This window comes from Peromyscus californicus, unplaced genomic scaffold, assembly GCF_007827085.1.
Source record: "Peromyscus californicus insignis strain IS unplaced genomic scaffold, ASM782708v3 Scaffold_16__1_contigs__length_79575227, whole genome shotgun sequence".
NCBI classification, from domain to species: Eukaryota; Metazoa; Chordata; class Mammalia; order Rodentia; family Cricetidae; genus Peromyscus; species Peromyscus californicus.
The window spans coordinates 22,573,882-22,589,732 of record NW_026294458.1 but is presented as its reverse complement, the minus strand read 5'-3'; the positions used below and the strand labels follow the sequence as shown (position 1 = coordinate 22,589,732).

The 15,851-nt window shown below is 44.2% G+C and overlaps 1 protein-coding gene across 1 annotated transcript in view; it reads left to right on the top strand.

Annotated features, from left to right (window-relative positions):
* Positions 1–455: 455 nt before the first annotated feature.
* The window catches only part of Pla1a (phospholipase A1 member A), a 35,478-nt gene continuing 20,082 nt past the window's right edge, over positions 456–15,851 (top strand). Inside the window, exon 1 of the mRNA XM_052740677.1 lies at positions 456–797. Within this exon, the coding sequence (XP_052596637.1) occupies positions 725–797 (73 nt within the window). The 5' untranslated portion in view covers positions 456–724. The remainder of the gene's footprint in view (positions 798–15,851) is intronic.

The window sequence follows — 15,851 nt, the reverse complement described above, 5'->3', positions numbered from 1 at the left end:
CTTGCCCTAAACCCCCTACTCTGCATCACTTTGTATAAGTTTCCTAATGTTCTCTGACAGGGCTGTAAAGCAGACACGTCAACCACATTCCCTCAACGTTACCACTTCCACTGGCTACTGGACCTTACGTTTTAACCCCAAGAGGCTGTGGTGCCGCACTCTGCAGGACCACATTTGACCTCCTTTCACCCTGTCCGGTAGATGTACACATACGGGTGTTGCTGGCTGCACACCGGGTGAGGCCCCGGGCATCCAAAAGTGAAAGAGGTTTTCAGGCTCCAGCTGTCCTGTCTTCCCAGGGCCAAACATGTCCACAGAAATTCCATTACAGTGAGAGTTTTGTAACCACAGGGAGATGAAAGGCTGCCTTGGTCATCACTGACATTTCATAATGGGAAATGGGAGAGGCGTGGAAAGTCATTTCCTGATCTTGTTTGGCACAGAGAGGAAGAACAGTGTGTTTCAACGTCCCCTGGTTTAAGAAAGGGGGAAAAAAAAGTGTGGGAAGGGTGCTCATTTTCATTGAGAAGAAGAAACTGAAAACTCTAAAGGTTATACAAATAGGAAGTGTTATTTATTTATTTATTTACTTACTTATTTTATAAGCCATGGAGCCAGCTAATGATCACTAAATCCCAAGTGGGTGTTGCATGTTCAGTGCGAGGCCGGACTGTGTGATACTCAGGTCTCTCCTTCACACTGGCTCCAAGACTCCAGCCCAGCGATGCCTCCTGCCCTCTGGGAGAGATGCTTCTGGTTGTGGGGACCGCTTTTGTGGCTCAGCATTGGAAGCTCAGGTAAGCCAAAGGTTGGGACCTTGGGTGGAGTCTTATTTCTTAACCTGCCGTCTTACACAGCACTGATCTTGGAAGGTCCCCTAAAAGTCCTTTATCTCCCCAGGGGTGATTTTAAAAGAAGGGAAAAAAACCATACTATCATAATGGGAACGACGGTAAGATCAGTGCCTTCTCCGCTTACCAAAACTGAACTTCCCCTGACCTCCTGACTCATTTTCCTAACACCCGAATTACAGTCCTTTTCACCTTGTGCAAGTCAAGGTGATTGTAACAAAATAAACTTTGATTTACTCTCAGATACGTGTTTTCAGCCTACAAATAGCCACTGTTTTGAGATGCAGTTAATTTTAACTTTGCCAGACGAACTTTGGAAAGCTGTAAGAGCAGTTTTGTCATTGAGATTATTAGATGTTCTAATCCTAGGAACCCAGCTCAGGCATAGGTCAGCCGTGTCCGTTGGTAGGATCATGATAGGTAGTCCCTGCTCACCACAGATGCCGGGCAGAGTCGCTTCCCTCAGATGCCATTTGCATCAGATCTTTCCCCTGGTGAGAATCAGAACATGCTACCCACGTTCTTAATTTAGTAATTTCACATACACACACACACCCCAAGTGCAAACGCATGCAGACAAATATACTCACACACGTGCACATGCACACGCATGTGCAAACGCATGCACACAAATACACTCACACACATGCACATACACACATATGCACACACACATGCATGTGCAAACGCATGCACACAAATACACTCACACACATGCACATACACACATATTCATACACACACACATACACACACACACACACACACACACACACACACACACACACGCTGAGGGAGGAGCAGCATTCTCAGAAGGGTCCCCCTCTGCCTCCCAAAACAAACTGCTTTTTTGCCCTTCCTTAAATGTTTCTCATCTCTCAGCTTCTAAACTCCCACCTGGAGTTGCTCAGACTTTGGGGCTGTTTCTAGCCTTCACCTCTCGAAAGGGGTCTTTCCTACTCCCTTGTCCCCTCGCAATAGAATGGATCTAGTCTCTCCTAGCAGCCTGGGTGCCTTTTCAAGGTGCTGCTCCCCCATTTGTTTGTTCCCACAAGGGGAGGGTTTGGGGCTCTCCAGTCTCTTGCAAACACTTCGCCCAGTGCTCTGCATGCAGGGCATGCTCAGTGAGTGGTACTGCATTGCTGGGCAGTGGACAGCAAGGTGAGGGACAGAGGGAGCAGGTGCTGAGGTGGCAGACACTGATGGACTTTGTGTCTTAGTAGCTGCAAGGCTTTGAGGAAGTGGCTTTTCTCTATCTGTGTCCTTGGTGATTATTTGTACCAGTTGGGATGCTGTAAAGGACTGAACGCAATTTGTGTGTAGATTTGACCTCTGACAGTTGCTTATGTTCAGGTGATTTTTATTATTAGTGGGTAGTTGGTGGGATAAAGGGGGACAGAACTGCCAGAAGCCATTTTGGAAAAGGGATAGAAGGGATCCCTGATGCTCCAAAGAGAGCTGGGGGCGTGGCTGGGAGAAGAGAGCTCAGTAGGCTCCTTGGCCACCACAGGGCTGTTCTATCCCTGCTGAGGGGCAGGAGGCATTCACTGCGGGGTGGGCTTTGAAATCGGAGGGTGGGAAGATGGAAGGGAATTGTTTTCACACTTTGTAACCTTACCTCTCAGCAAGCTCAGAGGCTCAGACACAGAAGGAAGGAGATCAGAAGTCCTGAGCCAGGTACCTGGTTGGGGTGAAGGCAAAAACGAATCCAGTTCTAAGTGTGGGAAGGATTCCAAGTGCCCGTGCGAGAAGGGAGTGGGCAACAGTTGCCAGCAAGATCTCAGGAGTCCTCTCCATCTGGCTTGCCTATGTCTGCCCCTCTTTCTTCACACAGACCTTGCAGGCCAAGGTTTTCAATTTCTCAGCGACGACTTCTCTACCTTCCCTCCTTAACTGCTGTCAACAATGACCGTGTTTACTGGATTCATGTTTCCTGTTGTTAAAAACTGTGTTTACAAATCCAGAGGGTTGGTGGATAGGTGGAGATTTAAAGGGGAAAAGAGCATAGTTGTTTTAAGGCCAGCCACAGGAAGAAGAGAGGAAAAGGGGATTAAAGGATACAGAGGGGTCAAGGCAACAGAAAGGAAGAGATCAAAGGGGCGTGAGGGAGGGAGGTGGCAATGTACCTATTGACCAAGGTGACCCCTCTGCCACCCACCTTGCTGTCCTAGCTGGGCACCTGCACAATTCTTCATGGCCACTCAGGGCATAGACTCAGGTGTTTTCTTTCTTTAAACATGTTTATGAATTACATTAATTGATTGTATGTGTGTATGTGTGTGTGTGTGTGTGTGTGTGTGTGTGTGTGTGCATGCACACACATGTGTGTTCATCAGTGATCATGTTGAAGTCAGAGGACAACTTGGACATCAGTGGGTATCATCGTAGGTCATCAGGCTGGGTGACAAGCAGCCTTAAGTGCTGAGTCATTATGGTCCCCGAGTGTTTTCTGAAGTCACTCTAACCTGAGTCAGATGCATTCCAGGTGTGTTTTCTGAAGTCACTCCTGAATCAGATGCATTCCATGTGTGTTTTCTGAAGTCACTCCTGAGTCAGATGGCACTCCAGGTGTGTTTTCTGAAGTCACTCTAACCTGTGTCAGATGGCACTCCAGGTGTGTTTTCTGAAGTCACTCTAACCTGTGTCAGATGGCATTCCAGGTGTTCTCTGAGCACCACATTTCCTAGCCACAGGCCTCATGGTCCAGCTTCCCACAGGTTTCATGTTTATTTACACTTTCTCAGCAAAACTTTGCAGTTTTTGAGAGCCAGTGTGGCTGGTATCTTATCCTTGAATCCTTTGAGCCTGGAGTTTGGTTGCTTAGGAGGAAAAAGCTGGGTGTGGGCCTTCTTTCCATTTCCTGACATTTGTGTAGGCTGGCTAAATGATCCTAGCCCTGAAAGACTACTTCATCCCCGCAAAAAGAGTCCCTAGGGTGGCCCACATTCATTACTGCTGACAAAGTGACCCACAGACCAGTGAAGAGCACAGTTGTGTTCTCTGGGGAGGCTAGAGGCTTAGTTGGGGTTTCAGGAAGCACAGGGCCTATAAGTATTGAGCTGAGGCAGAAACAGCAAAGAAAAAGTAAACAGTATGGCCTGTGATACCCATTCCCTCCACAGGCAGCTGAAGGGGATGCCATCCCTTGCGTGTCTGGCGGGAGCCCAGCTTCCATTCAGCTATGGTGGGAATCTCCACCCTTCTCCACTTCTGAAGTATCCTCAGGGCCATGTGATGGAGGGAGGCCACTCCTTGGAACATGGAAGTATCCTACAAGCTCCACACTTGGCCAGCCAGTATTTAAGTCTTCATCCCCCTTCCTCTTGCTTACAAATCCCCCGCCAGCTGGTAGGCCACCAAAATGAAGACAACCAAATAAAGTGAGAGCCACAGTTTTTAAGATTTCAATTGTAATAAGGTATGAAGTTATATTCCAATTATAGAAACAGCTCTGAAGATATAGTGTGATCCTTATGACAGACATTTTATGTGTGTAAAATACTTTTATATATGTAAAATATATGTTCTGTGCCTGGGTGTGAAACCCTTCCTGTGGATATAGCTCGTGGTAGAGCTCTTGCCCAGTATGCGTAGGATCCTTGGTTTAATCTAGGCCAAATTAATTATTCGTTCATCTTAACCCAAAAGCAAGGTTTGGTGGTCTTGGGACAATGACCCTTTCACATCTCCTAAATAGACAAGATGCTTTTATGTGTAGGGAGGGCATCTAGGATGATGATGAAAGATTTTCATTTTCAGTTTCGTCAACTATCAGCCTAGATTCTTCAGACCTCACTCCACATGCTGGTCTAGTTTGTCCAACCTCACCCAAGCCCTTGATTCCCACGGCTGAGGGCCTGGACCTCCATCTGCTGTCCTTGCCTTGACATGTGTGTACTCCACCCCATCTAATCTGCCGAGCTCTCCTCTTCTCTTGGACAAGAGTCTTTCCGCACCAGGCTCTCACTCTCTCACTGGGTCCACATTAATGCAGGGTCTCACAAATGCTGACTTGGCCATTTCTCACCAGAGTGTGATCCCAATGAGGGCAAAATTGTGTGATCCCAATGAGGGCAAAATTATGTCTTCCTTCTCACATCATTTCCCCCGTGGCATAGCTAGACAAACAGCAAGGCTCCCAGAGCTTTCTTGAGATCCACTAACCCTGAGAACGGGCTGGTGGTGAGCTCTGGAGGGAATGCAGCCACCCTCTGGAACTGAATACAGCTCCTTACTTTGGCTAGGGGGAAGTTCCAGTGGACTTTAGAGAGTGATGACTGGAACAGCCATGAAGCACATTTTTGACATGAAACACGCCACTACCCAAAATCAAGGGGGCTGGAGTAGGGGAGGGGACTATGTGGAAGAGGGTGGATGGAATTCAACTTGGGGTAGCTTCCATTCTGTATGCCTGACCCAAGAAGCTCTGTGTGAACATGAGGATGAAAGAGATAGAGTGCGTTCCTCCCCGGAGCCTGGGAGTTACGCCACTTGACTTGTTATCTGTCAAATCTGTTATCCATGAATTTTCCAAGTTCCCTTTACCAAGGCCGAGAACTCTGTTTTCCCAGGAGTGAAGGTGACCAGCACAATGTGGTCTGAGAACCTCTCGTGGCCTCAGAGGAATGCTGTGGACAGGGAATGGTCCTGGGTATAGACATGTCCCCTTCCCCTTGAATGAGAGACAGACACTGTCTTTGGCTGACTGGTTGACTTCCAGGTCCCCTTGCCTTCATAAAGTCCTTGGTGTGCCGGGAACTCCCGAGTCTGCTTAAAAGGGAAATTCTGGCCCCCAAAGCCTAACAGCATTGTCAGAGTTGACCATCCAGAGAAACTCCACCCCAGGACCAGAGAACTTAGAAGTCCAGTTCTCCATTCCCAGGGAATTTGGGCTCCATTACCTGGAACACTTTCTTACCTCCTTCCATTTCTTCTTACAAAAGACTACCCTGAAATGGCTTCTACGATCTTTTCTCCCATCAGCCACTTCTCTTTTCTCTGAAGAGTCTTGTGTTCTGAGTTGATTGATGTATTCTTGGAGGCCTAGTGCTTTTAAGTTTGCAGAATAGATTTTCCCCCCTCTTTGGTTAAATTCTAGGTATTTTCCATTACAAAACCAATATCAACTGAATACATAAATATATGCAATCTATTCCTGCTAATATTTAGTTTTTCTCTGAAGGTTAAAAAAAAGATAATAAAATGTACATAGGAGTTACCTCTGGGGAGAGGGTGTATGGAGAGAAAAGTTTAAGATTTTTAATTTTATTTTTAGGGATGTGCAGGGATTTTCTGTATTGATAGGTTATATACTACCTCCAGTACCCCCTTTGCACTGTTTTGAATCATTCATTTTTTAAGTAATGGAAGGGGCTGGAGGGATGGCTCACTGATTACAAGTACTTGCTGCTCTCACAAAGGACCAGGGTTGAGTTCTCAGCACATACCTGGTGGCTCATAACTGCCTATAGCCCAGTTCCAGGGCATCTAACAACCTTTTCTAGACTCTCTGGGCTCCAGACATGCTTGTGCTACACAAACATACATGTAAGCACTCACATATACACATAAAATGAAAGCAAATAATTTTTTTTTTAAAAAAAGGAATAGAGACTTGGGACAAAAGTTAGAAAATACATTAAATTGTACATAAAAGTTATGTAAAACTTCAGTAAAGTAGTTGGGAAAATACTGCCTATAGCCAACCACACAGACACAAATATTTAACCTTTCTGACTTTTTTTTTTTCGAGACAGAGTTTCTCTTTGTAGTAGTTTTGATACCTTTCCTGGGTCTCACTCTGTAGCCCAGGCTGACCTCGAACTCACAGAGATCCACCTGGCTCTGCCTCCACAGTGCTGGGACTAAAGGCGTGCGCCACTGCTGCCTGGCCTAAGTGAGGGATGTATTTAACCCCTTTCTGACTTTTTGATGCTTCCTTCCATGGACTTTTTGCTCCTTTAAATGTGAATGTAAGAAAATTATAAAATAACGAGGATTTAAAAAAAATCATTAAGAAACCATGACAGTCTTTTACCAACGTCCTAACCATCCAAACAAATGAAGAAATGTGAACTCGTTTTCCTCCAGATCCTCTTCGATTTCACATCACAGGTTAGTGAATCACAAACTAACACAGTGTTTCTTCACTTCTCTCCACTAAAATGCAGCTGGATCCTCCCCAGACTTTTTCCCTGTCATGTACATTGCTGCAATGTGGAACATTTAAGACTGCTTTCTGAAAACGGAACCACCGAGTCCCAACTCAGTGGTCCTCTGTCGTTACCATGAAGTTGTTCTCCAAAGTAGTTGACTCATGCTATAGCCCCGCCTGCACTATGTCAAATCGCATTTCTTTTCTCGCTAATCTTCTGGATTGTTGTACGGTTTGGTTGTTGCCAAACTGATGCCCATTGCAGATTTCTTTAATTCTTGCCCATCACTCTCAGAATTTTTGATCTGAGAAACCAAACTTCTTTAGTTCTAATAATTACCTTTATAAACGTTTCTCTTCTCATTGTCTTGCTGAGGTCTTTTTATTCTGTGTTTTGAGACATGGTCTCATTATGAACCCTGGTTGGCATGGAGCTTGCTGTGTACGTAGACCAGGCTAGCCTTGAACTTGCTTTGGTCCTCCTGCTTCTGCCTCCTAAGCCGTGAGCCGCCACATGTGGTGGCATCCCCTTCCTTCAGAGAGCTATGACTAGGTGAGTAGTAGAGCCTCTCCCTCTTGTTTTGTTTTGTGTTTATTTTCTGGTGGTGTTGCACATTGAACCCAGGGTTTCACATATTCCAGGAAGCATTCTACCACTGAGCTACAGCCTCGTGTGTGTGTGTGTGTGTGTGTGTGTGTGTGTGTGTGTGTGTGTGTGCTCATTGGCACTAGGAATTAAGCCCCACATTTTACCTCCAGACTCCACACATAGCTCCTACACATTTGCATTTTAAAAGTTTCTAATACATCCATGCAGGATCTGCAGTGCTGATTCCTTTCTTATTTCGATGATCGCCGTTTTCATTTTCAAATGAAACAAACTTAAAAAAAATTCTTGCTAGAGACTTTAAAATAATAAATATACTGATAATACAAAGGGGTACAAAAAATGAAGATAGAAATGTTATAAAAATAAAAATAGGGGGCTGGAGAGATGGCTCAGAGGTTAAGAGCACTGACTGCTCTTCCAGAGGACCTGAGTTCAATTCCCAGCACCCACATGGTGGCTCACAACCATCGGTAATGAGATCTGGGGCCCTCTTCTAGTGTGCAGGCATACATACAAGCAGAATACTGTATACATAATAAATAAATAAATATTTTTTTAAAAAATAAAATAAAAATAGGCACAATGACAAGGATGTATATAGAAAAAAAAACTAATTGGGAAATTGAAACTGAAAATACAAAGGGTAAAAGAAAAAGTGAAGACAGAAAATGTTACAAAATAAAAATAGGCACAACGATAAGAATGCATATAGAAAAAAACCTAGTTGGAAATTGAAACGAAAAAGAACAAAGACCACATCACGGTCAGACAGAGGCTAGTCCAAGGAATAAAGGGATTTTTAAATTGTAATTTCATTCTTCTTCTTCTTGTTACTGTGTCTGTGTACTTGATGTGTGCGAGGGCTCTGCATGTGGAGACCAGAGAACGCTTTGTGGAGCTGGTCTTCTCATTTGACTTTTCCCTTTGGATTCTGAAGACTGAACTCTGATCACCAGACTTATGCAGCAAATGCCTTTACCTGCTAAGTCATCTGGCCAGCCCTAAAGAGACTGACAGTTTAAACGTTAGACAATGTAGTGATCTAATTCACACACAAGCAAACTGAAGAAAAAAATAATAATATGCACACCTCAAAAAATGGAAAAGCCCAAAGCACAAATAATGCACTTGATGGAGAATGTCTACCAGATTCTGGCAGCAAGGACTATGTCTTTTTCTCTTTCTTTCAATGCTCATCTGTCCTCCATGTTTGGTTTAAGAAAGGGCTGGGTGCATGGGAAGCATCGGAATATGGTTCACTGAGTCGGGTCTTAAACTCTTAAGTGACTGGCAGTTTTTAAAAATTAAAAATAAAATGTGTATGTGTATATATGTGTGGGGGCATATGCACATGAGTTCAGGTGCCCACAGAGGCCAGGAGAGGGCATCAGATTCCCTGGAGCTGGAATTACGGGGGCTGGTGAATCATCCAGTGTGGGTACTGGGAACCAAAGTCAGGTTGTCTGAAAAGACAGAAAATGCTCTTAACTTCTGAGCTCTCTCTCCAGCCCATGATCAACAGTTTTATCATCTTTAAACACTGGCATTTTCCCTCTCTCCCTTGTCAAATTCTATAATTTATTCCACTTTATTATCTTGTCTCATTGGCAAGGACTAGGACCTCCATATAATATTTAACAAAGGCAACAGCATAGATGACTTTCTTATTTTTTGGGGACAGGGTCTCTCTGTGTAATTCAAGCTGGTCTAGAATTTAAGATCCTCCTGCCTCAGCTTCCTGAGTACCAGGACTCCAGGCACATGCCACCACACCCACAAGAACAGATTGATTTTCAGTTTTAAGTGAAGTCACATCTGTTGAGAAGAGCATTTTATTTTTATATTAATATTACAAATACTACAAAAATACGTTGCTGTTACAAACACTTTATTTCTTGCATTAAACCCTGGTTGGCCATGGTGTGTATGTGTGTGTGTGTGTGTGTGTGTGTGTGTGTGTGTGTGTGTGTGTGTGTATTTTGTTGGTTTTGGGTTTTTGTTTGTTGGTTGGTTTGTTTTATTTTGTTTGAGACAGGGTTTCTCTGTGTAACTGTCTTGGCTGTCCTGGAACTCGCTCTGTAGATTAGGCTGACCTCGAACTCAGGGAGATCCTCTTGCCTCTGCCTCCCAAGTGCTTAGGTTAAAGGCATACAGCACCATTGCCCAGCAAACATGGTATATTTTTGTGCCCTTTGTTTTTGTTATCCTTGATGGATTTGATTTGCTGGTATTTTATCTAGATTTGATAATTTGATTATTCTCATAAAATGAGTTAGTATTCTGTCTCCCGTTTGTGTTCTCTGGAAAAGTATATGAAATTGAGGATTTGGAGGTTGATAGAAGCCCTCTGTAAGTCTTTCTGGCCTGTTGAAGTTTTATTATGAATGATTTCAAAACTACCATTTCAATTCTTTTGTGCTATAGTTTTAAAAGTGCTTTGACCGGGCAGTGGTGGCACACACCTTTAATCCCAGCACTCAGGAGGCAAAGGCAGGAGGATCTCTATCTCTGTGAGTTTGAGGCCAGCCTGGTCTACAGAGCGAGTTCCAGGACAGTCTCCAAAGCTACACAGAGAAACCCTGTCTCGGAAAAAAAAAGAAAAGAAAATGGAAAAAAAGTGCTCTGTTTTTGTTAGTTTTATCTTTCTTGACTAAGTTTTGGTAAACTGCACTTTTCCAAGAAAGTATCCATTTTTAGAAAAATCTATAGCTTCAGTTTCTGGCTGGGTATAAATGTGTTCTTTGATGGTTTGAAAAAGAATCAGTTGTGTCTGTATTGATTGCCCTTTTCTGTTCTTGATATTGTTTACCTGTGACTTCCTCCTTTTTTCTTACTCCGTCTTATCAAAAGTACATCTGGTTTATTATGCTTTTTGGAGAACCAGCTCTTGGAGTGTACTGTGTGTGGCAGGTGCTAGTTAAGCATCAGAGTGTACAGAATGGATACAAAGCCTTGCTTTGCCTTGCTTGAAAATCTATTCTAGCTGTTGCTGATGCACAGCTTTAATCCCAGCACTTGGGAGGCAGAGACAGGCAGATCTCTGTGAGTTCAAGGCCAGCCTGGTCTACAGAGCGAGTTCTAGGACAGCCGGGGTTCCACAGAGAAACCCTGTCTTGAAAACAAAACAAAACAAAACAAAACAAAACAAAAAACCCCAAATCAATTCTAATGCAGGAGATAATAAAAAAAAAAAAAAAACAAGTCCCATAAAAAGTGCAGAGTAGATTAGAAGAGGATGGTTTCTACTAAAGTAGAGAGATCAGGGTAAGAAAGATTGAGGGGATCTGAGGGGAGGTACAGAGGAGGAGAGAAAATGGCATCTGACAGGCAGGCTTGATGGGGCGGAGGGAATTAACCATGCAGGTGCCTATCAGAACATTCCAGAAAGAGAGGACAGCCAGAATCAAGAGCTTCTGACAGAAGAGAGGAGCAAGGGACACCTAGCTGGAACAGAGTGTGCAAAATAAGATTTAGGGAAGTGTGGGGGGCACAGAGGTCTCTGTGCTCACAGACGTGCCCTGGGGGGATCCCAAGGGCTGACTGAAGGTTCTATGTCCCAGCTGCCTTTGTTCCTGTGCCATGCTGGGTCATCAGAGACCCTTTGTAGTTTTAAAGGCTGTACGGACGGCCCATGACCAATGACGCCAATAGAAGGGGGTTATACTTTCCTGTATTAGAATTATCAGATGATTCACTAGTTGCAGTGGTAGTATTCCTTGCATTTGTTGTAATATATCTCTTCCCCCACAAATTGTGTCAAAGTCCTGAGGCTGCACAGTGCCAGAAGAAGAATCTTTTTTTTTTTTTTAAAGATTTATTTATTTATTATGTATACAGTATTTTGCCTGCATGTGTCCCTGCAGGCCAGAAGAGGGCACCAGATCTCATTATAAGTGGTTGTGAGCCACCATGTGGTTGCTGGGAATTGAACTCAGGACCTCTGGAAGAGCGGTCGGTGCTCTTAACCACTGAGCCATCTCTCCAGCCCCAGAAGAAGAATCTTTGTCAGCCCAATTTAACATGTTAGTACATTTTAAAGAATCCTGTTGGCCTCCAACAGCTTGTAAAGGCCAGCCTTTAGACATTGGCCAGTGTGGGGGCCATTGTTGTTAATTAATAACTGAATGATTTGTCCCAGTGTCCAGAATGCCGCTAAAGTGATAGTTTTCAATGTATAAGGTCAACACGGGACACCCATCCACCGATAACCATCTTGTCCATAAAGTCAAGGGATTTAATCCCATTGCCGTAGATCCTGTTGTTCCTCTTAAATAACTGGATACTGCTTTTGAGTCTAGTTTATTTTTGGTTGTCTGGGTCAATTTCTGCCTTGATTCTGAGGCTGGATGTTGCTCCCTTGGGAGTTTAAAGGCTTACCATCCTTGTCAAATTTGGATAGACATTTATTAGCCTAATGTTTTCCATTTTTATCACGGGCAAAGGCAAAGGCCAAGGCCCAGATTACTAGATTTTTTTTTTTTTTTTTTGCACTCATTTTTCCAAGGTCCTTTATTTTGGAATTCCAAGCAAGATCTCTTTTGGAAGATTTTCAATAGCTGCTGCAGTGACTGTTGCAACACATGACAAGCTGCCAGGGTCTTGAGTGGCTGCACCCCATTAGAAAAACCAGCATGCTACGGCAGCTCCACACTCTGGTAGCTCCATCAAACGTGAGCTGCCTGATGAGGATATTCTGCAGCATCCCCCTGAGCTACTTTCTTTTGTTCTGCTCTCTCAATGAGAGCGAGAAACTCAGGCCACGGCTTATTAACCTTCCGTTTTAAAGTGGCCAGAGAACACACTTTCTCTATGATCAGTATTTTTCCAGGCTCACAGCGCACAAAGGCATGCTTGGTCAAAATATTGGGCGGAAGCATTCATTTGTACTGGAGTATCGCTATATTGTGCCGCTCCCTGAAGCCTGTCCGAATTAATAGGGAGGTTATTGTTAAGGTTTCTTTCTGCCTGTTCATCATGTTCATCGTATTAATTTGCTTTCCATGTTAAGTATTGTCCTGAGACTGAGGAAATTTTAAATACTTGCTTATAGTCCCAAGGAGCAACAATACCTCTCTTTAAATGTTCCGACATTATATCAATAAATGGAGCATGTAGGCCATTAGCGGAGACCAGTTTTCTGAAATTTAAGAACTCAAAAGTAAGTGGACAATGTTGACGCACATATGGGTTCTGAGGATTTAAAATCACAGGCATCGTAAGAGCCGTCACGATAGGGCATTTGGTCCAATCATTTTCCTGTTGGTTATGTCCCTCATCTTCCACGATAGTCTCTTAAAGTGAGGGAGTATATGCAGATTGACGAGAATGAATATTTGTTGTAAATGTATATAATGTGGGGTGTTTGAAAGGGGAGGCAACATGTCTAAACTGGTCTCCTTGAATGCAGGCGCAGTAGTCCCCTGCGGAGACGTGTGATCCTCCCAAAGAGGGTTCAACCAAACATAACTACAGTCTAGATTGCAAAATGATGACAGGGATTTTATCCCCCTCTTCATGGACTCTTTCTATATTAACTCCTATGTGTTTCCATCTGTCAACATCAATGGCTCCCTGTTCAGGAAACAAAGGATGGAATTTTACAATCGTCAGTACAAAGTTACAGAGCTGTTGCTTTAAATATTTTTGCTCCCCTGGATCTGAACAGACATCTCAATAATTATATAACATTATTTGTCTCAGCGGACTGAGAAGAACCCATGCTATTTCACCCTTTCAGTTAGGCTCATGAATCCTTGGGTGAGAGGACCAAACTCCTACCCTCTGCTTCCAGTTAGAGAAAACAATGTCTGCTAGGGCCGAGCCCCACACATTGGGTGCCAGTTGCAGGGGTCCCTGTGACCTTCACTGGCAGCTGAGAGACAAGCCGTGAGAGATAAGAAGGCAGTTCCACACACCACCACTCAAGAGCCAGTGAGTCTGACCTGAGTGGTTTATTTTAGGCTTATTTAAACACAGCACAATCTGGGGAAAATTATTCTCGTGATGATTAACTCAATCCCACATTCACACAAAGCGTACTAAATCTTTTTGAGGAACAAAATAAGCGAAATACAGACCAGGCATGACTACGAAACCTCTTCGTAAAGTACATGCGACACCTTCCATACACGTAGATTCTATAGACTGACTGAGAAAACAGTTTCTGAGAACGGGTCTGGAGGAGGGTCTGGTGCCAGAGAGTCTCCAGCCACACAGATTACACAAAGGTGTCCAGGCTAGAAAGCATGTCTGCTCCAGCCTTCTGGGAGAAAAGCAGGTTTTGCATTCCTTCCCTTGAGGGAACAACCCTGGGTACTTAGCATTCCAGATTCCCTTAGTGCAGTGGTTCTCAACCTTTCTGATGCCGTGACCCTTAAATGCAGTTCCTCATGTTGTGATGACCCCCAACCATAAGATTATTTTCATTGCTACTTCATAACTGTAATTTTGCTACTGTTATGAGTCATAATGTAAATATCTTTGTTTTCCGATGGTCTTAGATGACCTCCGTGAAAGGATCATTCGACACCCCCCCCAAAAAAGGTCATGACCCACAGGTTGAGAACCACTGTCTTAATGCATGTCTGTGAACACAAAGACCTCTATGCCCTCTACAGGGCAGGACTCTCAAAGGGTCAGACAAGATCCTTGAGAGGCTCGTAGTCCATTCTGTGGACATCAGCTTCTATTCGGAATGAAATACCGAAGGCTTTTGCATAGAGGAGCTTATCTTGGTCACTGTGCTATAATTAGACCAAAGGGACCGCAGTGTAGGCAGGAAAAGCAGCAACAAGCTATGGCAGTGAGCTTGAGAAACAGCTGTGGCTCAGCCCAAAGTGGTAACTAGGTAGGTAGAGATGGTTGAACTCGGAATATGCAATTCTGATGACAAAGCCAATGGTGATGTTTACCATTCATATGTGAGGAGCAAAATGAGTCCAAGACGTTTGTCCTCAGATGCTGCAATAACTGAGTTGCTGAGGGTGTTGCTCATATCTCATGTGTTCTATTTCTTTAATGTCAACCGGACCTTCCTGTTTCTTTCCCTCTATCTGGAGTAGCTGTGTTATTCTTTCCTTAAAGGACTGACTTGCATAAACAAGCTTTGAACTCACAGAGATCCACCTGCCTCTGCCTCCCAAATGCTGGGATCAAAGGTGTGCACCACCATGATTGCCCTACAATAAAAGTTTTAAAAGATGAACAGTTCCAAGAAGCTATTTGATTGGTTAAGGTGGGCTTGAAGTCCCTGGCCAGAGGTGAGTGGGTTGCTTCTGGTTGGTAAGGCCTAAGTTCTGTTTCCAGCTCTCCAAGTGTTGCATTGAGTCTCTATTTGCTAACTTGGGAACCAGTCATCTTGGTGCAATGGCCTCCCCGTATGTCATGTTGATGCTGCATTAGCCACTATACACAGAGTTGAACAAGGGTTTGTTTCTCCGCCATTCCGTTTTTGTTTTTTTTTTAGGTATTTCGAGACAGGGTTTCTTTGTGCAGCTTTGCGTCTTTCCTGGATTTCGCTCTCTAGACCAGGCTGGCCTCGAACTCACAAAGATCCGCCTGCCTCTGCCTCCCAAGTGCTGGGATTAAAGGCGTGCGCCACCACCGCCCGGCCCGTTTTTTATATTCTTCACTTTCCATCGTGATTCTTCTTTCACGGGCACGCTGCTTAAGAGTGTTCTTATACTTCCCGTGTATTTTAAAATTAATTTTGCCGCTGGTCTCTAATTTTGATATTTATTTAGATGATGCTGTCTGAGTGATGTTGATCCTTTTGGTGACTTCGAGGCCTTGCTGTGTTAGTTAGTTTTACAGTTCTACAACAAAAATACCCGATGCAATTAACTTTAAAAGAAGTGAGTGTCATTTAGTTTTGGAAGTGCAAGTCCAAGACCAGGCAGCCTTGCTGGCTGGGCCTCGTCTTTGAGTGGGATGCCATAATGGAAGCACATGTAGGAGAAAAATGTCAGGGGTCAGGCATAGAAAGAGTTAATGAAGAGTCTGAGGTCCCACCATCCCCTTCTAGGGCGTGTCTACAGCGAGCCAAGGACCTCACTAGGCCTCACTATTTTTTTCCAGTGCTGCAGATCAAACACAGGCCTTGCACAAGTGCTCCACCACCGACCTACCTTCCCGGCCTTTGTTTCTTGAGATAGGGTTTCACTATTTAGCCCAGGCTGACCCGCAATTTGCTATACAGCCCAGTCTGGCCCCAAGATCACAATTCTTCTGTCTGCTT